Genomic DNA, 27,897 nt, shown 5'->3' on the forward strand with positions numbered 1-27,897 from the left:
GTGGCAAAAACTTCTGTCCTCCACTAACCCACTGAGCTGCAGAAGGCAAAAGAGCTGCAGACAAATCTGATCGCTGTTGCCGTATCTCGTCATTGCCTGTCTTTCTTCTTTAGCACATATCTCTTGAAACACTCAGACACCATTACTGCCATGATCTGATGTACTGAAATGCACATTTCACATGTAGGAATATATCAGTCTCAGTCCAGCATCAGGCAAACGCAGGCAGCTGCACGACATTAACACACACACAGCTAAGCAAAGATAAAACCGCACTCTTACATAAATATTGGGGGGAAAACTGGTAGATACAATGCATGACACTCTGTGTTTATTGTAACGTTCAACTAAAGGGATAGCAGATAATTAAGTGGTGCATGTACCAGTTCGCAACTAGCTGAACCATTTTCTGCATGCTCTCTTTTCTGTCTCTCTAGTCTAAGATTATCAAAAGACAAAATGTGATAAAAACGTAAACGTAGAAAAATACATTTTAAAGAAGCAACTCAACAAAAGATATTTCTCACCACTTGCAACAATCTACAAAAGCCCTCCTGCAGTATCTACGTTATTTCTAACCACAGAGTCAGCAATAACTAGAAACAAAAAGACTTTGCCTCTAGCCCTCAAGTACCCCACCGGACCCTGGAAACCCCTACTTAAACACTAAGTTTGCCTTCATTGATCAAAATATGGTGCCGACTGTCGAGGAGTATGACACAGGCACTTGTGAGCTTAGAGCAAGTTTCAGCTTTGATTCCGAGAGATTCTCAGTGAGCCTGAATCTCAGTCTGAATATGTGTTTTTATGATTGTTTGAGTGTTCTGTAAGTGTGTGCGGCGTAGTGAGAGCTACGAGCACAACACTGGCTCCTCTCAAAGCTCGATTTCTGCCTTTAAAGTACACAGCTGAGCACGTTTAACCTCTGCAAACCTAATGTAAAATAAACAAGAGGGTGAAACAGCCTTTAAATGTATGTATGTGTACATGGATGAGTACATGCAATATAAATTGATACAACCACATATGGATTTTAAAAAGGTGCTACGTTCCAGCTGTGAATGTGGAGAATTTTTCGGTGCGTTTGTGACTTCCAGAGTACGGGAATATGTTTGCACTGGCAGTAGAAGAGTGTTCCCTGTGAGAGAGTGAAGAGGTATCCACCACACACTGCCTGGGGGCCTCTGGAAGAGAGACTAAACAAGACCTTCCCACTGGGACACACATACACAGCCTGAAGCTGCAAATGACCTACTACCCACCTCACGCGCACACAGACATAAACACACTCAATCATGCACGTACACACTGAGACAAAGCCTTTTTGATAATATAATTTAATTTCAAGAGAAAAAAAATTGTCAACTATCAAACATAGCTTAATGAATACCTACAAATAATGTTTACAATTTGATAACAATTTCTTTCGCATTTCTTTCTTTTTCTTTCTAAGCTCATACCATAAGAGAACCTCGGCAACATGAGAGTGCCTTTATGAATAACGCTCTCATCCAAGTTAGGGATTTCTTCGGTTTATATCTAACATCTGTACATATTCAGTTTCTGCTGAAATTGCTCTGTTTGCAAAAGACAACATTGCAGCACAACACATGCCTTAAAGCTAAGAATTTCATCATATCTATTAGCAACTTATTGTGGAATAATTACATTTCTTTTAATTTAAAGGGAAGCAACAGAAAGTGGACACAATCCTGACAGATCCCTGCCCCGGCTTTTATGGCACGGGGGGTTTTGCAGCACTCACAATGACTGATCTAAAGTGCTAGGTTTAAAGTCACACTATTCAAATTGGATTATGCTTAGACGAGAAATCCTCTAATACAATTTGCATGTGCTATGTGTGCAAATCCTGAGGTACTAAATACAAAATAAGTGATCTCTGCACAGTAAAATTACCACAGTTAATTTACTTTAACGCTGAAAGTGTTTAAATTAACACTTCCTGTGTTTATAGAGGCCAATCAACACTTATTAAGTCCAAAACATTTACAGTTGTTCCTTGAATTCTTGCTCTTAGCCCAAAAGTTAAATGTCATAACGTCACACACGTGTGTGAATGAGCTATTTAGCAGATTTACTTAGGGTGCAAATTACCAATGCCAGTTCTAGAAAATAGTAACTCCCACATGAAAATTTATTTTAAGAAGGGTTTCTCACATCTTAATACAACCCAAAGAGCATGTCCTACGCTAATGATTCAAACAAAACATTGATATGATCTTTTACCTGTGGTGCATGTTTATAAATGACCTTAAACCCACTGTAAACTGTCATTCTCATTCATCAATGTCTTGTGAAACAACGGTGGGTGTGTTTTCCTAGAGGAAGCCCGAGGATGAACATATCTTCTTTGTATCATTCTCTGACTAACAAATATAGGCTCCCCGCCAAGAGAAACTCAATGAGACCACAATCAATATACTGCTACAAGGTGTGCACACACTACACAGATACAGGATGATGTACGATTACCTGGAGCACATAACAATCAGCTGCGTGCTCATCCACCGTGCACAAACACACACTCGCATGCAATTCACACACACATACATGCACACTGCAAGGCACTTAATATGCAAATAATTTTTTTTTTTTTTTACAACAGGGACACCGCTCCATTGTTCATCTGGACGAAAGGGGGAGCAGATAGATAGATAAATAGGTCTCTAGATATCTAGCTTGGACGTCAATTGATGAAATTTCTCATACGGCAGCAGCAGTGCTGTTAGGACAGGGAATACCACCACAAAATAATGTTTTCTCTCCCTCTGATCAATTTTTAATTTGGCCCGTGCAGCCGAGCCCTTGGCGGGCCAGGCCCCGGTAATTATGGTGGGTTATTGACAGCTGCCTTCCCGCGGGAGGCTATTTAAAAGAGGTTTAACCCCAGAGCAAGTCCAGGCCCCACACCCGCCTTTGAAGGTGTCAAGTGCATTGATCTGAGCTGCGGGATGCGCTGGGACCTTCCCACCTGGAGGTGTGTGTTGTTTGTGTGTGTGTGTGTGTGTGTGTGTGTGTGTTGCTTGCAGGGCAACTATTACAAGGCCACGGCAAGGCGGAGCATCTTTTGACCTCACACACACACAAACTGTCCTCTGGCTAAGGCTGGCTAGCTGGATAGATACCTGTCTGGCCTCTGTAACCACTTGATGCCCCAAGATAGACTGTGCACACACTATACATACAATGTTATCACTGAGCTACACACACACAAACAAGTTAACTCACAGCTTAGGGGGAATTAGAAGAACTAATGAGAGAGGAGGAAGAAGAATGGTGACTGCAGAGACAAGAGACAGAGAGATATCCTCTTAACACATGAGGCCATGACACAAGCCAGACAGATGATAGAGTGTGAGAGTGCGCAGCCAATTCTGAAGAAGACATCATCCAGCAAAAAAAAAAAAAAGAAAAAAAAGAGAGGGGGGGTCATGACAGAAATTAGAAGAGGATTCCTGTGTTTGAGTGTGTCTGCCTCGCTGCCCCCTTTCAGCCTCCCATTGAAATTCTGGGCAGATACAAACCCCTAGGCTTTTGACACACTTTCGAAAACACCACACCCCCTCTTTCTTTCCAGAGAATCTCCAGTGTCGAGCCTGACTCACTATCAAGAGAGTTAGTGAGCGAGCAAGAGTGAGATGGAGACAAGGAAGGGGGGGCGACAGCGGCTATAGATCCGTTTTGTATGAGCAACTTTCAAATTAAATTGAGTCGTTCGTGAAGACCTTGCATAACGCTCGTGGTTCGTGTGGAGCTGTGTGCGCACATGCTAACAAACTGGAGGGTTGAGAGACTTGGTATTGTAAATGTATTAATTCATATGTAAATGATCTAAAAAGCAATGAGAAGGAGTTTAAATTCATAAACTATTTTCTCATGCTGAAGACTTCTGACAATCTGACAAAAACGTAAATTGAAACTCGGTGGCTGACAAAAGTTACAAGCATTCAGAAATACTAAAAAGGAAATTAGGTTTTACAGGACCGCAGCAGAATACAGAAAATTTTAGAAGAAAATTTCTCTACTGGTAGCAACTAGTATCACCGGCAAAATGCAAAATGCAAAAAAAGGCAGCTGAATAAAAAGGATGAGGGAGAAAAAAGTTAGGAAGCGATGTAAAATAAAAGGATAAACTTTGCTGCATCTTGATCGTACAATACCAAACAGCTACAACCTCAAAACAGCATTCATGTACATTGTTTTTATATGGATGCAAACTAGTTGAAAGTCCTACTCCTAACTCCAACACCTACCATATAACTTATGATCCCACCTTTCAATATTCAATATCCCTCCTCCCTCAAATATTCCGACTGTAACCTCACAGTCTAAACTCTCTTTCCCACCTCCTCATCCCCTCCAAACCCCATGGCACACACCCTACACCTCCACCATCTCAGTCTCAGGATGCAGAGCATTGACAGGGCCAGAAGGTAATGATACAGCTGCCATGATGCAACAAGCAGACCTGTCGACTGTCAGGAATTGAAATCATGAAGGAATAAGCTGTCATTAAGAGGCCCTCTCCCCGTAGTGGAGCTGTCAGATGCCTGCCTTCTGCCTACTCTCTCTCTATACTCCCGTCTCTCCTCTGCCAGTCCCAACCCATTTGCAGTCACTCCCTCGTCCTCCTCTTATTTCTCTCTTTCTGCATCAATCCTTTCCACACTCCTCTCCTTCTTTCCACTTCTGCCCTCTTCCAACCAATCATAACCTGTTTCCCTTTCTGCACCCCACACCCCATCAACTCGGCTTTTTCTCAGATTCCTCTTTTCCACCTCTTCCACCACTTTGTGTTTGTTGCTGGAGCAACCTTTTCTCCTTCTCCTCTCACCTGTCATTTTACTTCTACACTTTGGGAATAGCATCACTTAGATGTGCACACATGCACATAAAGACAACATGCATGAGGCCTACACAGATGGCACAAAAATTTTCCCTCAACCCAGCATTAATGTGCACTGCGCCAAATAGTCCCGAGTATACCCTGCATCCAAGTGTGGTGTGTTTGCGTCTATGTATGTGTGTTTTCTCTGTGTGCACGTGTCTATGCGACTTGTATTTAATGTATATGTTTTTGCCAGGTTATTAATGTGTCACCATCATACAGCAGCGTGAACAAGACATGGGATGAATATGGGAGAAAGAGACAGGTGATGGGAAGTAAATTGCGGCGTAAGAGACAGACTGCCCTGAGATTCACCCAACAATGTGATTGTGTGTGATTGTGTGTGCATGTGTGTATGCGTGTGTGTTGCGTGAAGGGGCTGATTAACTAGCCCAATCAGCAATTTTTCCTACAATCGCCTGATTGGCAGAGGTGATCCCATCGGAAGAGAGGAAAAGCTGACTCGAGCTTCTGAGGAACATGGCGAAGAATTCCAGAGTGTGCTCGCACTACATCCACACACATTACAACAGCGCTGTGAATTAACAGTTTTATTCGTATGTGCGTGTGAGTAGTGATTCTGTGTTTTGCCAAGCCACAAGCTCCCCCAGATTTCCTTGAATGCACTCTAGTTGACCCTTTGCTGCAGGCTTTGAATTTCCAATCAGTTTCCCATGAGTAACATCACATGAGCTACACTCGAGACAACAGATTGTTCCCACAAAACGGACCCTAATCTAAACATAATTAAAAATTATACTGAGAAAATGTGACATTCTGACCCAAAACCACACTTAACAAAGTTATAAACAAAATAATGGCATGTGTGTTGCTTTCACACAGTCACACAGAATAAGCCTGTTCTAGTGAACAGTTTAAGTCCAGACACCTATTTTTTTTTTTAGGTCTGCACTCCTGATGATGGGTTGGTTACTTTCACACAGCTCATTTTCAATTAAATGACTTTAATTAAGTGGATATATACACTATTTTCTTTGATTGTTTTGTCAAAATCAATCAGTCAATCAACACAATTCCTTAATTTTCCAAAATGACTTCTGACAAGTCAGGAGCATTGTGTTTAGCAGCAGAACATATCCGGTAGGTAGAGAGAGCAACATTTGATAGCCACAGATTGAACTGCTGACAAATAACATAGAAGCAGATGTAGTAAGGAAAGATTTGGACTGCAATCCAACATAAACACATGTAGCAACAACTTCACAAACAGTCATCTCTTTTGCCCAGGGAGGGATAGGGGCTACTTGTCAGGTTTCAGATCTCACCTAGTCATCACAATTTTTGCTGTACCTCTCTTCCCACATGTTTGGATTAAGAAGTCCCCTTGGCCGACCAATTAGGCATTCATTATAAATACTGACACAGAAGATAAATTTAAAATAACGTATTACTCATGTCATGCCGCTGTGAGTGTTTGTCTTTGTGCTGGTTTACTGGGGAAAGGCTGTATCTTTAAAGAGTAAGATGGGATTCATCTGTCATTATGATGAATTAGTAGTTTGCACAGGTATGTGAGCTAGCCAGATAAAATGTTTAAGGGGAAGCGCATAAAAGGGGAGTAATAACATCATACAATTACATGTCAAATACCTGATATAATATGGCCTGTGTATGCTCAAAGAAATATTGATACCACTACGTATTATTAAATAAAGGTGGGTGCCTTTTTATAACGTTGGCTGGTAGTGTAGGGTAGCTACGGAGTTTCTCCTTCTGTGCTGGAGGCACAAAAAAAAACATTTAAATTCATATCCCTTTTTAATTTTTCCTCTCTCCTCAGTACGTTCTTTCATGCAAAACTCTTACAATAAATATAAAGTAAAATCTAAAATAAAATCATACAGTACATACTGTAAGACCAAAAAGGGAAAAGACAAATCTTATCAAATTTGTAAAGTTGACACCAAAATCGCGATAAAGTGAGTCTTTTTTTAAGATGGTACAGTAGCTGTAACTCCGGTACATAAGACATCGAGAGACACTGTGTGGTATAACATAATATAGTACAAACATGTCCATAATGGATGCCAGCAGCATGAATTGACTGTAAATGTGTGTGGCTTTTTCTCCAGTGCGCTCACAGTACAAGGCCCTTGTGCAGTAAATGTCTGGATGATGATTTGTCAGGGTGCAAGAACACGATTTCTTGTTTACTATGATGAATGGGCAACACTCGCACCACACACACACCACATTCTCTATATTGAAGCTGTCACTTTGGCTCTCCACAGCACAACCCTGCCTTCTCCAACTGTAACACCAGCCGGGGTAACTGTATTAGACAGTCTAGGGGTACCCGATTCATCCGTTAGCGCACATGGACACACATGCGCTACTCTAACTTCTCCAGTTGTTGTACACAATAGGAGAGGGATTTACACAGCAGAGTTTTTATGTTAATCAGATGGGCAAAACGAAGGAACGCGGGAGAAAGAATCTAGTCTGTGTCATCTGGAAGAGTAGGTCATTATACATGAAGTGGTAGTGAGGATAGAGAAGCGGGTGAAAATAATTAGACAGAAAGAGGTACCTTTTGGATGCTGACACATACATTTGTGAAGCAGCCTGTGAGCTGGTTTAGGCATGCACACAATAACATGCCTCACTCTTTTCACATTATATATCAAACACGCATTCCCAATTTGGCAGTCTGTTTAAGCTGCTGATTTTTACCATCTCTCCCTCTCGAATAAGTGCTGCTGTTCCCTTGCATCGCTGTCTGCTGTTTCAACCAGTCCCCCCAGCATCCACCATTAGGTTTCTAGAAATTCAATTTAATTCCATTTTATTTGTATAGCACTAAATCACAACAGTCACCTCAGGCGCTTTAAATTGTAAGGCAAAAACCCCAAAATAATAGTGAAAACCCCAACAATCAGATGACCCCCTACAAGCAAGCACTTGGCGTAACCTCCAGTTTTTATGTGCACCTGTAAAACTAAAAGGCTAGAAACTCCACATTGTTCCCTCTCGCATCTCAGTCATCCATGAACACATGAACGCTACACGAGAATTCTGTGAAAAGGAAAAGTGAAGAAAGTCCTTCGGTTTATTAACAATACAAATGAAGCCAAAATTCAGTGCGTGATATCATTTGATGGTAGGAGTTTGCACCTGTGACTGTATGCCTGCTCATTATTTGCCTCTGTGATCATATGAAATGTGAAATGTTCAAAGTGTTCAGCATCATAATTTCTCTTATGACCCCAGGGCGAAGTTTTGTTTTCTTTTCCTACGCTTGCGTAAGCTGTACAATGAAGTTAAACTGAAGTGAGTCGATACAGTAAATCAAGAGTCTAAACTAATAAACCAAAAAGCATGCCTGCAATCCCATTCGAACACCGAGTGAAGTACATAACATCTAAAATATGATTCCACACTGTGTCTAACTTTGCCACAACTGCTCAACAGCCCCAAACATTCAGGCCTGTGTTTCAAATAAACTGTGTGCTGCACCCATCACACCAAAATCGTACAAGTCCTACAAAAACCACCAAACCAAAGCTGACTCCCAGTTTTGCAAAAAAAAGGGGGAAAAAAGAAAAAAGAAACAGGTCACAGACCAGAACATTCGTTCAACAGATAATAAAATAGCTTGAAATTCTTTGTTGTGACCTCTACCTGCATGGCTCTTTCAATGAAGGGGATCTGTGTCCCTGAGTTCAAGTCCTGGTTGATGATTAGCCTACGGGCCCACTGACCAGCCCGCACCACACCACTGCCCTGGATCAGCACCAGCAGCTTAGATGGGTTGGATAAGGCATCTGGGCTGAGGTAGATAAAACCGGTGGGTTCATCTTCTGTGGCATCCACCTGAACGTCCAGAAAAATGCGGGTTACCACGTGTCAGCGAAATGTAATTCATTTCAAATACAATGCTTTAAAACAGTCTTGTTGTGATTTTATATGTACATCTCTGAATTCTATTGCTTTAGAGGAAAAAAACACCTGAAAAAAAAATGATATTTTCCATATGTAAAGTGCATGAGTTCTCTTGTGTGTACTCTAAAAAAGCTCACATGCATCGATACATTAACCACTCAGATAACAGTCCTTATAACAGAGAGTAAAACAGAGAGAGAGAGAAAGTGTGTGCCGTTGTGCTCCACATCCAGTGCTTCTTTGCATCCTTCCCAAGTATGCCTAGAATAACCGCTAAGGAGACAAACACTGTCCATAAAAGCCATGGGTGGCAGCTGCAAGAACTTAATCCAAACAGACAAAGGGAGCCAAGTGGGGGAGAAAATCTTACCCTTTATTCTCTTGTGCGCCCTCATTCCTTCTCCCTATACTTGGCTTCGGTTAATCTTCTTAAAATCTGCGGTCACAAGTTCAATGCCATGCAGGTGGACGGACCCACCACCAACACACACACACGCCGTATACGTGTGGGCGGGTGGGCAGCAGAAAAGCATAACAGAGCAATTTTCCAGGGGAATAATGAGATAAATAGGCCAGGCAGATAAACCAGTAAAAGTGTATGGGGGCTAATGAAAGGCGCTGACTCTGGCTAGGTGATTTATGGACACTGTTAGTGCTGGAGCTAACTTTGGCATGTTTCTAAACACTGGCGCTGCCTAACATCCCCATAAACGCGCACTGAAAAATGATCACTACTTTTATACACAGAAAAAAGAGCAGGAATGGCGAGGTAAAGGGGGGGGGAAAAAGAGACAAACATGCTTCCAACAACAAATAAAAGGAATTAAGTGTGCGCTCTGAGCCTGGATGAGCTGGGCAAAGAATAACTCCACGATGGCAGAAGAGAAAGTCCCCTTCAGCGCAATTGAATGCAAAACAGATTAAGCATCAGCATGCTGCGCCTCTGTGCCTTTGAAATGAAACGTCACAATACAGTTAATTTGTTGAGGAGACACTTTTGCACAAAGGATGTGGGCAGAGGAGGAGGGTAAGAAAGACAGGGAGTAAGAGAGAAACTGAGTGAGATAGAAAAAGAAAGACAAAGAATGAATTGGGAGAGCTGACTCCTCACAATCCCCTTTTCTTTAGTTTTTTAAACAGAACACTCAATATCATAATCACACTCTGAAGCCTAAGCATTTACGTCCATTTTAATATTTAATACTCCCTTTAATCTTCAATGGCATAAATCAAAGAAGAAAATGCCTCCTTTCAGTATGGGTACTTACTGGCAGGATTTCTTTAGTCATGTTGCACTTTTTCTCCAACAGCTCATAAACATACTGAGTGATGATCTGCAGAGGAAAAAAAGACACAGAAAACACACAGTGAGACATTACACTGATAATACAGTCTTAAAGCAATTAATAATTTTATATTGCTGTTGATACAAATCCATCCCACAAAAGTCAACTAAACTGTGTGCATGTGTGAGCAAGTAATAGCACCCACTGTCAAGCTTACAAACAGAATAAAAAATACTATTCACAGCCCTCGTTTGCCCTCTGGTCTGTGTGTGTGTGTGTGAGCACGAGCAACTTGAAAGGGTCTGGATTGTACTATGTGTAGTGTGTGTACGTGTGTGCGAATCACAGTGTAGTGAGAGTGTTGAGGTTGTAAGTGCCAGGAGAGGAAATCTCCTGTACAAGCGAAGGGCTGATGTAAGTTATGTTTATCCCCGCAGCCACAGCACTAAAGAACCTTATATACCGAGTCATTCCAACCCCGGGCCAAGCCTTTCATGGTTCAGTGACATTAACAACGTTCTTTTCCATTTTCCTTATTTTTTTTTCTTCTTCTCCCCCTGTCCTGCTCAGCTGAGAACACAGAGAAGCACTCGGAACAGATTTCAATTTTTGATCAGGTGTGAGAGAGAGACAGAGGAGTTAACAGTGATAATAGATGGCAAGGCACGCCACCGCTAGCAGTAAGATGTAGTAGAGCTATTGACGCTGTTATGATGTCTCAACGCATGCTATGACAAACTCTCTGTCCTGTACATGTCACAACAATTGTGTTTGGTTGATGGACCACAGAGGGAGCTGCTGCTATGGAGGCTCACATTGGTTTGTTTTAGAAGTGTTAGTCTTACTAAATCAGGAAACCAAAGGCCAGCCGTGGTGCCACAGCTACGCAGCGCGCCCGAGCTCGAGTCATGCTGAACCCATCGACCCCCAAACACAAACAAGCAACAACCAGACACTGTTATGTCTCGCCGCACGGAGCGGGATGATGCCCAAATGACATTAATGTGTGGATAGGAGAAAACCTGCGCTGAGACTTAAAAAACACCAGAAAGCAGACATGCACACAACAAGCGGAACAGGGATTGGTCATTGCATCTTTTACTAAATGAAATGTTTGGTTAACAAGTTAAAAAAATATATCCATTTATAAATCCAAACAATGTCAAATCATACAAATTGACCTTCACAAGCTGCCAGTGTTTTGCAGAACCCAGCAAACTTCCTGTGTGTACTAATGAAATTACTTATTTAGAGAAGGGAAAGGATCGCTGCTCAGTGCTACAATGCCAAGTGCAAAAATGTTCTGAATCAGTACAGAAAACTTAGAAGAAAAGCAAACAAACAAACAAACAACAGTAACGCAACATTTAAGGGACATGAGGTGTTCAGCTTTTGCAACTTTTGGCACAAAAATAAACAAATAAATAAATATTCTTTAATTCTTTAGACCACATTTCATTGTTTTATGTCAACCATGGAACAATGAAATTATGCATATCTCTAAAATTGCATGTACCAAACTTACTTAATAGATCTTTGGAACAGCAAGGTCAAATGCAAATTACGAACTCACAAATAAATAAATAATACAAAGAGCAGCTTTCGCGTCAAACATGAATTTAATGATAATCACAAAACTGTAACGTTATACCCAAAATAAACTCAGTGCTAACGTAGGATACTCCTTAAAGAGCAAAACACAGGAATTACATTATGAATCAGACACATATTGGCCTTATGCCAGCCAATCAAAGGCCAGCAGACAGACCAAATGAAATCATTGATTCTACCATTTGACCCTATGGGAGGGTGGTGGTAGAGGAGCTAAAACAAGCCCACCTCACCCCCACAGAACCTCACAGCTAATTCACTAAAATGTCAGCTGGTCTGATGAAGACTAAAATGATTCTGGGCCTCAGTATGCTAGTGTTTAATGACATCAATAAGCTTCACAGGAAATTTCATTTGCAGCATGTTATTTGTTCTGTGCCTCAGGTGGCTCAAGAAACATCTGATATAAAATAAGAAGAGAGAGTGATGGGGAATAGGGAAAGGAGAAAAAATGTGTGTGTGGGGAAATGCAAGAGTTTCACTGCATGAATATGTTTCCACTCATAAAAGATAATGTAGATTATAAATAGGAAAATAATATTCAGTGGACTGCTGGGTCATCGTATCAATTCTCTTTAGTTTATAATGTCAAGATCCAATAAGAGCTAAAGAGGGACAGTGCCACCACACAACATCCGAATTCCTTAGTAACAATGGCACAGACTGGATACACACTGAAACACGCACATACACAGGCAACCTACTTCTGTGCCGGCCTCCGAGGACTACGTCTCAGCAGCTGATCAGTACAATAAGAGAGGCCTCTTTGTCACCTAATTACCAATGTGTATTAGTGCTTTAATGAAAATGCCTGCAGGATGCAACTCTGAGTGTCTACATTGTCAGCATCAGACGATAAGACAAGCACGAGGAACTGATTTGGCAAGTAATATTAAGACACACAAAGAGAGGGGAAGCAAGGGAATGAGATGGAGAAACACAGAAGCATGTTTATAGGAGTGAAATCAATAGGTTTCACTGCCACAAATGCTACCACGATCTTTTTATCTGCAATTCGCTTGTATTATCAGGCTAACAAGACACAGGCACAGCATTATTTTAAATGTCAGCGCAGGTTCAAATTACATTAGTTTAGACTATTGTAAAAGGTTGAGGTCAAAGTCCCACACTACATGATGTTATCTTCAGGGACACACACAAGTGTGTCAGTTTGCAAAACATTTGTATCTGCACCCTTTACTTGGGTTTTTTTTTTTTTCAGCCTTCAGAGAAACAAACTCAGACAGAATGTAAATGGTGATAAATTATACTAATAAAACAAACTTTCCACATGCCTGTGATAAATATACGCAGATCCTGGGACAATCTTTGGAGTACGAGGTCGCCTCTATGTCTGTGGTTTGTGTAGAGGAAGCATTGCGGTGATGAACCATGAAGAGGGGGATCAGAGAGGAAGGAAGGGACTTAGAAGGAAGCTCAGCAGGAGGAAAGAAAGAAGACATGAAGGGAGGGATGTGAAGAAATCCCCAGGACACATAGTCTCGTGCCAGCTCCCACAGCGGTGAACAGCTGAGAGGAGAAGGGGTAATTGAAGAGGGGATGTGGGAGAGAGAGAGAACAGTGCAGTGCATGGCCTTGATAAGAGGCCCTTAAGTGGGTGGGCAGTGACATCAGCTCCTCGCAAACTCCTGGTCATCCCCATAACAGTCTCTTCATCACTCACAAACAAACACCACGCCAAGGTCTTAATGAAGACCATCGTGGCTGCAAGTAGATATACTCTTAAACTCCTCACAGAGAAGAGGACCTCCCACATTAAGTGTGTGTGTGTGTTCTCCCACTGATTGCAACAGTCATGCCTGGTTTGGCTGACCGCACCTGGGGCAATAAGCAGCTCAATCTTCCCAGAAACACAAAATAACAAATATTGGGAGTAAGAGAACCAAGACAGGAAGAGGAGGAACAGGAATAAGGGAAAGCAAAGCAAATATTAAGAGAAAAGAAGGATCGGAGCGAGAGGACGACAGTGATTAAGCAGGAAATGGTTTTAATGCTCAGTGCAAAGGGAACAAAAACTGGGGTTATAACAAGGAAGCAAAAGAATGTCATAATCTAAAATTAGCCCACAGACAAAATCATGAAATACAATTTGTTTGTATGTATTAATTATTTTTTTAATAACATATTTTTAGCTGTTTTTCAGTCTCAACCTTTAAATAATCCAGAGTTTAAGTTTGAGAGCCAGTTTCAGGAAGTTAAAACAATGTAATTAGAAACATTTGTAACACTTACTGAGGCCACACCTCTTCATCTGCAAAACTATATTTAGGTGGAAGAAGGCACGTGTGAGGACATAGTAAAGACAGAGACACATACTGTATACACACATACACATGAAACCGAAGCAGAAGCACACACGCCTCTTGTCTCTCTAGTCCAGAGCCCTCTCCCAAAGCCACTTAGCCATAGAAACCAGAGAGCAAGAAGAGGCATCAAAGCTGTTTATATAATGAAACTGAAAGAGCTGCTCCGTGCCGTATCACTGACTGCACCCAGAAAAGCATTCCTTCTTCTCCAGAGAATAGAGGAAAGGAAGAAAAAGAGGGGAGAAAAAAAGAAGAAAATCCCCCTGAACAATGCAGCACAACAACAGCGGCAACAACAGCAAAGCATACTCAGAAAGAGAGATACTGTGAAAATGAGAGTGAGCGTGAGGCAATAGAAAGGTTGTTTATTTTAAGTCAGCCTCATGTACCAACAGAAAATGTATTAAAATAGGCCCTATTGCTGTGAATTTGTGATCTGTCAGTCCGCGTGGGAAACAAAGAGAGAGAGACAGAGGGAGAGAGAGACAGAGAGGGAGAATGCTGTAATTCCCATGAGGTCTCTGTCATTCTTCTGTCAGAGGAGAGAGGGCTCTCCAGGGGAAGAGAAAGTTCTCAGACACAGACAGACAGACTGTTTACACTTAGCGTGGATATCCCTCTCTCTCACTCCTCTCTGCCCTCCCTGCACTGCTCATCCTAATGGCATCATAATGACCTCCTCAGGTGTTAACTGAGAAGCCGGCAGAGGGCTAATTCAAACTAAGGTATTGTATGCCTCGGTGGGTGTCGGCAGCAGCGACAGATGTCTTTGCTGTAACTACCAGCTCTCCTGTCTTTTCCCCAACAGCCCTTCCACCCCCACCCCCATCCCCTGCCCAATTCCCTTTTCTTTCATCAACTCAAATCCACCTCACCCACTCCTTGCAACCATTTTTTTTTTGTCTGCATGTGTCTGCTTCCTCCTTCGTGCTCTTGCAAAAGCTGCAGCAGCAGTTTTAAAGTGTTTTGGGAATGGATACGTGATGGCACTCGGTGGCTCAGGGCAGACAGCTGTCATTTATAGTTCCTCTTTAGAGAGATCCCATTAGCTTCCCAACAAAATGGTCCACAACTGTTATGGGGCCTCCTGGTGCTTTAAGTACAGTATGGAAGCCTGTCTCCAGGGTTTCCATCATTGGCTGGATGCAGAACTTAATGACTGCTCAATGGCTTTTTATGTGTAACTCAAAGAACCTCTAAAAGCAAAGAACATAATCCATTTCTTGTTCAAACTGGGGAAAAATGCTTCAAAGTTTGTTTAACAGAGCAAAAATGTAAAATAAAACATCTGATTGAATAGCCTGTGAATCCAGTTAATAGTAAATAATATTTCTTATTACACCACTACTTCCCTACTTCTCAAAATAAGTCACGTATATGACTGCTTTTTTTTTTTTTGGATACTCTTTGAAGACTAGAGCAAAACTAAAAGAGTAGTCTCTCAGTGTATTTTCAAAAACACTGTCAAAGAATTTGATTACAAAGGTTGGGTAGTGTTAAAAAACAAAGATGCAATATCTCACAGGTAACTTGTTTAACTGGCAACAGGTCAGCAACATGACTGGGTATACAGTAACTCCAGCAGAGCATAGCTCAACAATTTGGGAATAATGCCTATTTTCTGGGAGGACTGAGACTGAGAAAGAAGCAGGCTACACTCTAGACTGACGGCCAGTTATTAAAGGTACAGCAATTTAATCGTAACTTTCATCAGCAAAAGTACTTTAAGATAAGGGGCATCTACCATTACTCTCAAAGGACAAGCAGTAAAATCAAAGGCCAAACACTTCAAGCAGGCTAAAACATATATAAAGGAGACGTGGGGGAAAACATTCCACATTGTTGAGCACAGATTCATCATTTCAGATTTATTGTATGAGTAATATTCAAGCTCTGTTCTTTGAACACCTCCACAATTTTTGTCTCCTTCCTTTGTTTTTTAAACATTATTATGTCACACTGTGTCACAGAAATTGTCTCGTTAAAATTTAGAGGCAAAAACACTTTTACACTATTTTACACTTTTACACTTATTTGCAAACTTTTACACTATATAAAAGTTTGCAAATAACAGTTCAGTAGTCAACATGATTTAAAACAGCAGGTTAATTTGCTAGTGTTAGGATGTCAGTGCTGAACACAACCACGCTGTATTTGTTTCTTTAATATTATTATGGTAGCCAAAGTTACAAGTTCACAGACCCAAGACAGTATGTACAGTGCAATTCACACACTGTGTTAGATTAAATTAATCCAGATATTAACCCACCCACTGAACAATTTCATTGGATTAAGACTAGGTACAATTATAATCACCAAAGATTTTCTTTTGGCTGACTACAGTTTTTTGTTAGAAACCTGTTATACCTTCTTATTGAATATTTGCGCAGCGGGATTTATAATGATGCAGGATAATAACCCAAAACAAACCTCGCAGGTTTTCAAGAAGTATCTGAAGGCCAAAAAGAAAACAAAGAGAAAAAACAAAAGAGGCATTTACACACACCTGAGCTCAACACAAGGGAAAATATACAGGGACAGCGAGCTTTCCTGACACCACAAAAAGCAATCATACTGGAAAACATGGATTTTGCACACAGGCCTATCTCAAGCACATTATGTAATTAAATACTAAGACATTTTTTCAAAGATTGAATTTTAATTTCGGATCACAGCTCATATCATGATTTCTAATTATAAATAATTAATGCCATTTAAAAGTATCTTCACATTTGGTCTCAGACTTTTGTACCACGCATTTTATACCCTTCACTTGTTCTAGCACCAGTGCCCGAAACCTTGGCTAGCAAGTCGCCAATATGACAACCAATATCCATAATGTGGAAACAGAGTGAGACAGGAGGAGAAAAAAAGATAACAGAGGGACTGTAGATATTGTATGAGACAAGAGAGAGAGAGAGATAAAGAGACAGTGAGAAAATGAGAAAGAGAGAGAGCGAGAGAGGGGGAGAGGGAGAGAGAGACAGCTCTCTAATTCAGCCATCTGGCTAGCTTTACTTCATTATAATATTCTGACTGTGTGTGTGTGTGTTTACAAATTTGTGACTGCCTTCCATTCGACAGATGCAGACAGAGCAGAGAAGAATCCTCATTTATTAACAGCTTAATAGAGCTCCATCTGGGCCAGACCCTATGCTTGTCTCCTATCAGAGAGATTCATCACCAAATCACTGGAATTAGACTACAACTGACACCTACACAGGCTGAGGTGACCCTGCTGCATTGAATAACATTGCACAGATAGCCCACTCTTTATTAAGCCGTAATATGCCATAATGATAACACTGAGAGCCAAAAATGGGAAATGTCACTATACCAGTAGTGTGTGGGGTTTTCAGGTGGGTTTCTCCAGTCCTATCTGTACAGAATAACCTAGCTTCCCTTACAAAACATAGTTCATATTATTAATAAACAGATGCTTCTTGAGTACATTTAAAGGTTTTCAATTTATGGATCTGAGGAATAACCTTCTACTAAAAGTCTGCTATATAGCGTACTATAAGTATTTCATTTATTTTACTAGATCTAAAAATCAGGGCGCTATCTAACCTTATGTAGCATTTCTTGATTTTGGAACCACAGCCCAGGCACGTATTTCCCCCCCTCACTCATATGCAGAGAAATATGACCAGTGGTCTCCGAACAAAGTGGACTGGTGGAACTTCTCTCACATACCATCTGCAAATCTCTCTACATAATACCATAATTATATGGCAGAAATTCGGAATGATTTTTTTATACATAAAAAATTATTTGCTGCTCTTGTGCTCAACCAAAATTTTGTTCCCATCTCTTTCTTTTGCTTGGAGGCCATCACACCAACATTCTCGTTCTCCCTCTTTCTATCTGTCCCTCCATTCAGACGAGGCTGAAGTGCAAATTGGACATCTGGTGCTGTGATGTGTCTGACAATACAGCCGCCACCCTCCCGCCTCCGCGCACACAGACACACGAATGCACGCGCACATACAAGGAGTCCTCCACGCAAAATGCAGAACTGTGAGCATACAGTGATGGTAAAAGGAAGAAAGGAAGGAGCGAGGGAGAAATGGACAGAGGCATGGAGAAAGGGAGGGAGAGAAAGGAATTTGATTGAACATTAGGGGGCAATGATGAAGCTATTCTATTCACACTGCCAGGGGCAAACACATGCACCCATGTCCTTGTGCCATCTTACACAGCTCTTGGGCTGAATGTAGCTAGTTCTCAGACCGTCTCAGGTGGCTGGCTGATAGAGGGCATTAGGGTGTGTTGTGGAGTGGAGTTGGCTTATAACAGAGCTGTCTGCATAGAGTGTTGTTCCACATTTACCCTCATGACATCTGCAAAAAGTCTTCTGTCTGACATAAAGAACAGGATGATAGTGTTGAAAGAAACGACTACACAAACAAACAACAGCATGCAGTAAGAATTCAAGGAGAAATACATTTGCATGCATTGGCTATACAGTTGCATAAATAAGCATACAGGTATGGCTTTGTACACACACACATACACATCCTTAAACCCACACATAAAGAGGCTGACTAAGCACCATAACCTACTTTTACAACCAAAGGCATACAATTCAGTAGTTGTGTCTATTTATAATGGAGCATATTTCTTCCCAGCAAAAACAATGCATTTGTACTTGCAAAGCTGTATGAGAGGTACAGTATTCATTTTCTTGAATCATCTGTGGCCTAAAAACAACAGACAGATAATATTGCTTATTCAGGTAGTGCTCCTTTCTTCTTAGCCAGTTAATCTCCCGAAGCACAACTCATACAGTATTTGTTCTCATTACACAAGCTCACATCAACAGGGATTGACACTATTTCCTTTCTCCTTCTCTGAAGAAGATATAACTGTCAATTTTTTTTAATCACAGGATGAATAAAATTTGCATACATTGTGCTTGATGATTATTTGCTTCATCTGAATGCTTGGCCCCCCTCAGATGCTCGAGTTCAGCTGGTTTAAATATCTGTGTGTTCTTTCTGGGCCTTTGCTTTCCTGCTACCAAATGTTTGTTTCTACATCCTCTTTAGATGCTGGTAGATAGCGCCCAAGCATTCAAAAGAAAGGGGGGGGGGGGGGGGGGGGGGGGATTTACAGACGGCTCTCAAAGGAGCTACTGTATACAGCATTAAATAAAAAAACAGGTAATCCCACAAACAGGTCTATCACTTTGCTTTGAACTTCAAAGAATGTTCACAACAATTAAAAGCAACATAGTAGGGAATGCAAATTACAAAAAGAAAAAAAAGAAAAAGATTACAAAAGAACATTTGTCTCATTATCTTAATGCATATTGTATGTTGTGGAACTGTGGGAGTGAATTAGAGGTGAACTTTATAATGGTGTATGTTTGGATATACAGAAAAAATATTCTGTATATCCAAAAAAAGGTGCATCAAAGAGCTCCACAGAAAATATTGAGCTCTGCTTAAATAATGCCTTTTGTTAAAGCAAAATTTTTTTCAAAGGTACTGTCAGTTTTTTTTAGTTTATTTAACAGAAAAAATAAAATTGTATTCATAAATATACAATTATTAGTGTGTAATTAGAAATACTCTTATGGATCTTAGAAATGCATAGGAGCAGACACCAGTTTGTGAAAGCCGCCATGTTGCCCCACCATCTGAAAATACAGTGACTGAGATGGACACTATCATTACACCTCTCTGCATTTTATGTATGTGGCTAGAGACTGGCCACATGCGTAGTACGACACAGACAGAGGAGAAGAGAACATTCATTTTAATTCGGGTCTGCATCATCAGACTCTACGATATGAAGGATCATATCGATGTTTTAACATCTGAGAAGAGGTCCCCTTCACCAAAGAAGTGAAAACAGAAATAGACAACGTGACTGACATATCATGTCATTCTCTTCCTCCTCTTTGCTAACTGTCCAAGCCCAACAGTGTCAAGCTAACAGCAGCTAACATAGGCTAACAGCAGCCAACAGCTCAACAGTTGCCGATAAAAAAAGCTCAGGATATCTTCAACAACTCACCTCAGTATTGCTGTCATTGAACAGCCATGAACTTTACTGACTCGTCAACTTGTATCGAACTCCATTCACAAAGTTTTATAGCTTCCCCCGAAGTAAATAGACGTGGACACGTAATGACAGCTGAGATAAACAGCAGACTGACAGTCTATACTTAGTACAGATGTATTTTGTATTTTGAATTGGGAGGGGTGAGAAAACAGAATTCAGCTGACTGCAATCTGCTCACATCTAGTGGTGAGATTTTACAAAAGGTGCCTTTAAGTACCTAGTGACACATCTAGTGACTTTTTGGACAAACAGTCACCAAAACCTACAGATGAGTGTAAAGTCTCCTCTCCCACCATAAACAAACTGCTCTCTGTGGCTACGCAGTTGAGTGAGAGGCTGTGATCTACTTGCACAGATATACACAGTGTTGTTTGGAAGGTCTGGGTAACAAATCATACTTGAGAGCATTTTTAATGATCACTTAACATTTATACGCAGTCATATGAAAAAGAAAGTTTTCATACGACACTATGGAGGTCGGTGAAAAACAAAGTACACTCTGCTTATCCAACACACCACATATTTACATACACATTCACACAAGCAGTATTTAACACTACCCGCTCCTATCTATTTGTATACATTTATACTCTGAATCCATTGCGCACAACTCGGCATTCAGTATCTTGCCCAAGGACACTCTGGCATGTAGACTGGAGCAGCTAGGGATCGAACCTACCAACCTTCCAATTAGAAGAGGACCTGCTCTACCTCCTGAGCCACAGCCACCCCAATTAAGAGGGTAAGTAGGAGCCAGGTGCCACAAATCAAATGCACTTCGTGAACTGATTATCAGGAAGTGTGACCACGTCTTTAAATGGAGAAGTGTGGCCAGTTTGCTGGTGTGGAGCATTCGGATGTCTGTTAACACAATACCACAATCTTTCCAGGAGTCGATACACCAGCAAATTCACTCCAAGGTGAAACCGTGCAATGATCAGAGAAAATGAAAAAAAATATCATCACAAAGGCTTCATCACAGTTATAAAATCAAGATTCTTAAAACTAAATACAATTGATTCAACTTAAAGACAAGTCTTTAGTCATGCTGAGAAATATAATAAAAATATGAATTCATTTGTACAAGATCATGAAAAGCAGTAAAAGGAGTGTGAATCTACAGGGTGCCAGACTTCTATGTTTCGAACCAAATAACTTTGTTTTTTACAGTGAGTAGTGTAAAGCAATATCCTAAAAGGGACCAAAGCATAATGTTTTCAGGTCAGAGGAAATAATAAAGTCATAAAAAGAAGGATGATTATCAGCTGAAGAAAATGAGACTACCTATACCTTTTTCAAGTTGCTTCTCAAAGTTCAGCTTTAGGTTTTTGGCAGAAAGCTTACATCATGATGAGTCCCCCACTACGTAATGCTAGAAAAACAAGCTCCAACATTAACTGAGCAACAAAAACTGAACTTAAAAGTATTATTTCCCTAAAGTAGTGATGTCACAACGCCAACAATCCCTACAAATACCAAAATTTGCCACAAAAAACAGCTTCAGACTGAAAGTTGTGGAAGTATGCTATTGTGAGATTTTTGTTTTAGCTTAAACGAGATAACATTAGCGTTGGTTTAAAAAGCCTAAGATTCATTGTTAACACAGAGAGTATATCAAAAAGAATTTCCCGATTTCAAAGTGCTTTAATTGCACAGCTGTTTACCGGTGGAGATCAAAACAGGGGACTCGTAAATTTCACATGTTTGCAGATAAGTGGGATCCCAACAGCAGGGACTCTAGAAATCCTCACAAACGTATGGGACGGGTTTGACTATTATATGGACCTGTGCCATGTGTCTGGAGGGGGGCACATTGAGCACTTCTGAACACTACAAGTTTTACATGTAAAACTTTATATTCAGAAATAATTTTTAAATTTACCACAAGCTTTTATGGCTAATAAAATGAGCTTTTTTAAAAATTAGATTATGCTTTTTGATACACCCTGTGTATGTTTTTAATGTTAAGTGAACAAAAAACGTATTATACTCAGTGGCTGTAGATTCTATTGCCCGTCTTTCTAGAGCAAGTTCAAAGTGCTTACTTAATTCTGTATTTTAGTTGCCTATAGCTTTGTGTGTCAGTCTGAGCCTATTTGCTGTCCAAACAGACAACAATCAGTGCAACATCTTCTCACCAGTCAAGACAGATAATCCTAATAAGCTCAGCAGCTGAAGCCAAACTTGATCAATATGGCCCAACTGAAGTATAATAAAGCATACTATGAACTGGCAGGCCAGCAGAAAAAGCAGTGTGTTACCTCTCCAAGAGCTTCATAGCGTTTCTGGTTCCAGCGGTGGAGATCCTCCCTGGCATTGAACACAAAGGGTTCACCCGTTTTTATATGGCGGAGCTGGCCATCTGTGGGAAAAAATGTAATGGGACAAAAAGACACGTGTAATAATAATAAACAATAGCTTTCTATTATTTCTATTACAGCGTGCAAGTAAAGTAGGCGAATCCCTGCTCTTGACAGCACATCAAAACGTACATCTGCCTGCCAAACTAAACTTGACTTTTTTTACTGCTTATTTTTTATCCCCCCCCCCATCTGGCAGGTACAAGGCCCATGGATGCAGCAGCATTCTTCCAGTCACGACTCCAACAGCCTTCTGGGTTGTCTGGCAGGCCAGAGCTGGACAGCTGGTATGGTAAAAATTCTCTTTCCCTCTCTCTGTCTCTTCACTCATCTAAAAAGCCTCTCCCCTTCCTCTTTAACAGTGCCCATCTCCCTCTCCCTCTCCTTCAGTGCTCACTCTGGCGACAGGCCACAGTTCTGTCCCTGCCTTTTCCACCTGAAATCTCCAAGAGCAAAGACTAAAGTGGGTGTGGGAAAGGTTCTCAGTATGTTTTGTGTATGCGTGTGAGCATGAAGGGAGAAAGTTCGGCTGGCAAGCATTAGGCACAACGACAACTGCTCCTCGTAGTTCCTTTGAGGATGTTGTCTGGGCATCAGCCAATCACCCTAAGCAGTAGAGCTTACACACACACAAAAACCCACACAGATCAGAAGCTCCAGCCAGGAGGACCAGGTGTGGGAATACAGTAGGTGTCACTTAAGTATCTGCGCTTCCATAAATTGCTACAAGTAAGCCACACTGCCATTACTACACAAAAGAATTGACAGAGAAAACGAAAAGTCTTTGGAACGATGCTTAAGTGATTTATTATAATTCAAGGAAACGAGGGGAGCTTTTAGTATATTCAAGATATATTTAATGCAAAACAGTCCTAAGATACAAAAACAGTATTCAGAAATGGATCTACTTTTTTCAGCAATTACCCTCATGTGGCTGTGGAACCCCTACCTTAGCAATGAGCCCATCGATCCTCCAGTTGACACTACAACACAATAAAACACTAAACAGTGTTAAATTTAATTTTGACCTTTATGACTGCAAAAATTGTAAGAGCTAAGCCACAAAAAGTACACATACTTAACCCAAATAGCCAGGGGGCTCTCATATTTTCTCAATTATTGCAAAATGTAAAAACCATCTAAGATATAAATAAATAAATCTTTGCGAGATAAAAGAATGCACATTTTTTTCATTTCCTTCTAAATTGCCACCATTTTCACACCTCTATCAATGTGATAAATCGTACATTGCTAGCTCACTGTATATAACAACATTCGCTTTCACAGTTACTTGTTAGACAACCTGTAATCCTGAATGCAGGTTCGGTGTCACTTTGCATTAAAAAATAGATTTGTGCCTGAGAGGTACACAAGAAGTTAGGATAAAGCAGTGTGCACAAAAAGTACTTTGAAAAAAAAAAATCAATTATGCATTCGTGGAGGGGTGAGGATCTAAACACTACTGCCTAAAAGAGGAGCTATAATGAAATCCTACAGTAGCAAAGGTGTGTGTGTGTGTCTGTGTAGGTGCGTGTGTGTCTGTGTGTGTGCATGCATGGGCTGGGGGTGATCAGCTCCACCGTCTCCCACATCACATCCTCTCAAAGGAATAACATTTTCTCAACTTTTCTCCTCTTTTTCTGTCATAATTAGCATTCTGTTCTCAATTTGGCCGCTTAATTAGGTGTACATAACCTTGGATTTCCAGTAATGGAAAACCGCAGGGCTAGCAAGATGAAGCCATCATCTTCAGTGATTAAGATACCTGCAAACTATTGTACACAGCCTCTTCTGTATTCACATCATTACATGGTCAAATTAACATTTTTGTTCCACCTGTCTCTGGCTAAAGTAGCCCGAGAGCAGCTATATAAATGCCTGCAAGCCAGAGCGACTGTGTGTCGACATACTAGAGACATTGCCTGAGGGCCACCATGGCTTTAATAGAAATGCTATCCTTCAAAAACAGGCCTGAGTAGAAACTGACAAGACATACAGATTGGTAGGGCTGCGCAGTGTGTGTGTGTGTGTGTGTCTGTGTGTGAGAGAGAGAGAGCAAGCTCTTCTTCAGCTGGAGATTTTACACAGGATGTGAAAATAGAGAAATACAGAGGAAGGGATATAAAAAGGGATGAAAGGAGACAGAAGGAGGAGGAAGAGGAGATGGAGAGTCTCTGAATGTGTTTCTGCCTCCATGGTAGACTGAGCTGGGACTTGCGGGTGGGGTAGAGTGGTTGGCGGGTGTTGGCATAATAGCCGGTGGGGGCTAAGTCTCCATGTCTCTGTTCTTAGGCACAGCGAGGTTATGCAAATGCTCCGTCAGGCAGAGGGCAAGGCTGAGTAGGTTACTGACGGGCCGTAGAGTACACAACATGTCCCCCACTCAGCCAGACAGACAGCCAGTAGAGACACTGACAGAGAACAGAAAGAGGGTGAGAGAGAGAGAGGAAAAGGCTACAAAGGAATACTAAGCCAAAATCCCGAGTACTACTACCTTTCCAGCTCTTCCCCTTTTCTCCACCTGGTTTGATTAAAGCAAGCCAAGAGAATCCTAAAGAGACTTTCATATCATTTACACCCACACCACTTTGGCTTCAGCTCTGCTCCTTACTCTAATGTTGAATGACATACACCTTTACTTGCTCAAAGAGACATTGTCATTAAATATAAAATGCTGACATAACACAAAAGCGAACGGTAATGATTCCAGTTCCCCAACCTGAGGACCATGACCCATCTAGCACTCTAAGGTTTAATCTCACGGATCACAAGACGACAAAAGAAGTAAATCAAGGCAGAAAAAAGTATTACCTTTTTTTTTTTTAACACCAATCTGACCTGACTTTTACAAAATTTGCTTACTGGTGGATTTCATCAGTTTGCAACAAAAAGTTACAAGCACACATTGCTTTATTTTAAGACGTCATTGGAAACCACTACAGCTGACACGTAAAAGACAGAGCCTTGTATATTTCCCTGGAATTTGCTTCCAGACCTTACAGAGTTTTTTCCTCAATCCAGATAAAATGTAACACATTCACCTCAGTTAAAGAATTATGTCTATGCTGTCTGCAGTGTTACTTATGGCAATGAGAAACTTTCTGTATCTCTCTCCCTTGGGTTTGAGTGATCTAAATTTTCTTATCGGGATCTGTGTGAAAGTCAGTGTACCATTCAATTTGTTGTGACCATGCAGATTCATCCATGACGCTATGACACTACAGAACTGTGCACGTGTCAGCAAAGAAGGCTACGAGTAGACTAGAAAAAATAGCATAACTCATCTAATCTTTGTCATCTTTGACATCTCTAGATGTCATGGGATTTGGTGTTTTTTGTTACGGCAGCAGGCTTTGTGTAACTGGTCAAACCGTGGAGCTCATCATGACACTTTTGGCTTTTGTTTTAAAAAGTAAATCTATGCACTCACATTCATTAAAGGCATATTCAAACTCCTCCAAGGTTTTGGGGAAAGTGAAAGGAGGTTCATCTTTCTTCATCAGTTCATCCAAGTCTATTCTTGACAGCAAATCTGTGGAAAAAAAGCAAATGATTTTATTTCAATGACACAAACTCCATCCATCCATCCATTTTTTCCACTTATCTGCATTATACAAAATCCACACATTCATTTTGTAATCTCCGTTTCTCTCCCACAATGTTGAAATCACTATATACATTTTACTTTCATTATCCCCATATGACGAAGCAACAGATGCTTGTTTAAACTAAAAGGTCTTCTTAAATCATCATTAAGATGTATAGTGGGTAGAAAAGAGAGCATTCACATACAATACATGCAATATATACATTAAGTATAGTTTTAAGTTCAAGAGACAAATGTTTAACATATCCTAACAGAGAGATAACATAAAATGTCTTGGTAAGGTGTAAAACTGACATGTGGTTATTCAGCAGTCTACTGGGGTGATGTATAACCATCCAGCCATTTTCTTCCACTTATCCAGTTCAAAATCACGGTTGGACCAGAGCCTATCCCAACTGTCGCAAGAAGCGGGGTACACTCTGGACAATTGCTAAGAGGACTAACATAGAGTTAAGACACTCTAGGCCAAATGTATGGCCAATTTAGAATGACCAACCCAGGGAGAAGGGGCCAAGCATGCACACTCAACAAAGAAAACTCCCAAATGGCTGGTTGATCTGAACCTAGGACCTAGGACCTAGGCCATGGCGCTAACCACTGTGTCATTACACAGCAGTTTTATAAAAGCATTAAGTGACCCCTTGACCCCTGCGAAGGGTGGCTCCAGTCAGAATAAAAAGGTTTCATCGTAGTATAAAGGTGATCAGTCACTGTTACACTGTAAGGGCTCTCAAACTACTTCTGGCATGACTGGGAAGGTAAAGGTTCACACCGAACACACCATGATTTTTATTCATCTTGAACAATAAAATTAATCAAGGTTGATCCATCCAACCATCCATCCATTTTCTGATGCTTATCCAGGTTCAGGTCGTGGGGGCAGCAGTCTGAGCAGAGAAGCCCAGACTTCCCTCACCCCAGCCACCTCCTCCACCTCATCCTGGGGGACTTCTCCTGGGCCTCCTCCCAGTAGGGTATAACTCACGTAAGGAGCTGTCCAGGAGGCATCCTAATCAGATGCCCAAACCTTTTGGTCCTTTCAAGTCAATTCATATTTTTATAGTTTGAATATATTTTTATAGTTGATTCATACTTTCATAGTTTTGGTTCATTTACTAAAATTAATCACTTTTAGTAAATGGAGTCAGTCAGTAAAGGTCAGCATAACAGCATCAGCAAGTTTTTAATTTTCCCTAAAGAAAGAATATAGCATGTTAAGTTGTATATTTCTCCCTAGCTGTCCTCATCCTAAATGCAGTAGCTCTCTTTCTTACATTTAAAGAACCACTGTTTTAAACCACGCTTTTAAACTATTTCCCATCATTTAAGAAAGCTTTTTATTTGTTCTTTTTTAATTAAGAATTATATATATAATTATATATATATATTATTTAATTATATATATATATAGATATTAAAGACATTTTATTACAGCTCATAATCTTATTGATTTGTGTGGTATTGAGTCTGAAATGATGGTGTGCCTGCAGTTAGGTCAAAATAGAAGAAAAAGACCTTAATTTGGTTCAGAAAAGTAAAGCCTGTTTCCCTCTGTTTTACTAATTCTCCTTAAATGATTATTTATTAGTGTTATCATTATTAATAATAATTCACCTTTGAGTGCAGTAGTTTTCTCTCTATCTTCCTGGCCAGCAACCTGGGCCATGATGATCCACGATATGAACAGGGCTGGTGTTGCAGCACAAAAATGAGAGAGCATGGGTCCTTTCCTCCCAGTGATCACTGAGGTGAATCCTGTCAAGTGACGCAATAAAAAGAATAAAACCAAGAATTGGGCATGAGTTGAGTTAGTACCACATAT

At 40.7% G+C, this 27,897-nt stretch overlaps 1 protein-coding gene across 1 annotated transcript in view; it reads right to left on the minus strand.

The window, feature by feature from the left end:
* Nucleotides 1-27,897, minus strand: part of fam172a (family with sequence similarity 172 member A) — a 158,156-nt gene that overhangs the window by 129,550 nt on the left and 709 nt on the right. Inside the window, exons 2-6 of the mRNA XM_040019660.1 lie at nt 27,690-27,830; nt 25,899-26,000; nt 22,370-22,470; nt 10,081-10,146; nt 8,552-8,743 (exon numbers count right to left, since the gene is read on the minus strand). Of these exons, the coding sequence (XP_039875594.1) occupies nt 8,552-8,743; nt 10,081-10,146; nt 22,370-22,470; nt 25,899-26,000; nt 27,690-27,795 (567 nt within the window). The 5' untranslated portion in view covers nt 27,796-27,830. The remainder of the gene's footprint in view (nt 1-8,551; nt 8,744-10,080; nt 10,147-22,369; nt 22,471-25,898; nt 26,001-27,689; nt 27,831-27,897) is intronic.

This window comes from Simochromis diagramma, unplaced genomic scaffold (genome assembly GCF_900408965.1).
Source record: "Simochromis diagramma unplaced genomic scaffold, fSimDia1.1 OVJJ01000822.1, whole genome shotgun sequence".
Lineage (NCBI taxonomy): Eukaryota > Metazoa > Chordata > Actinopteri > Cichliformes > Cichlidae > Simochromis > Simochromis diagramma.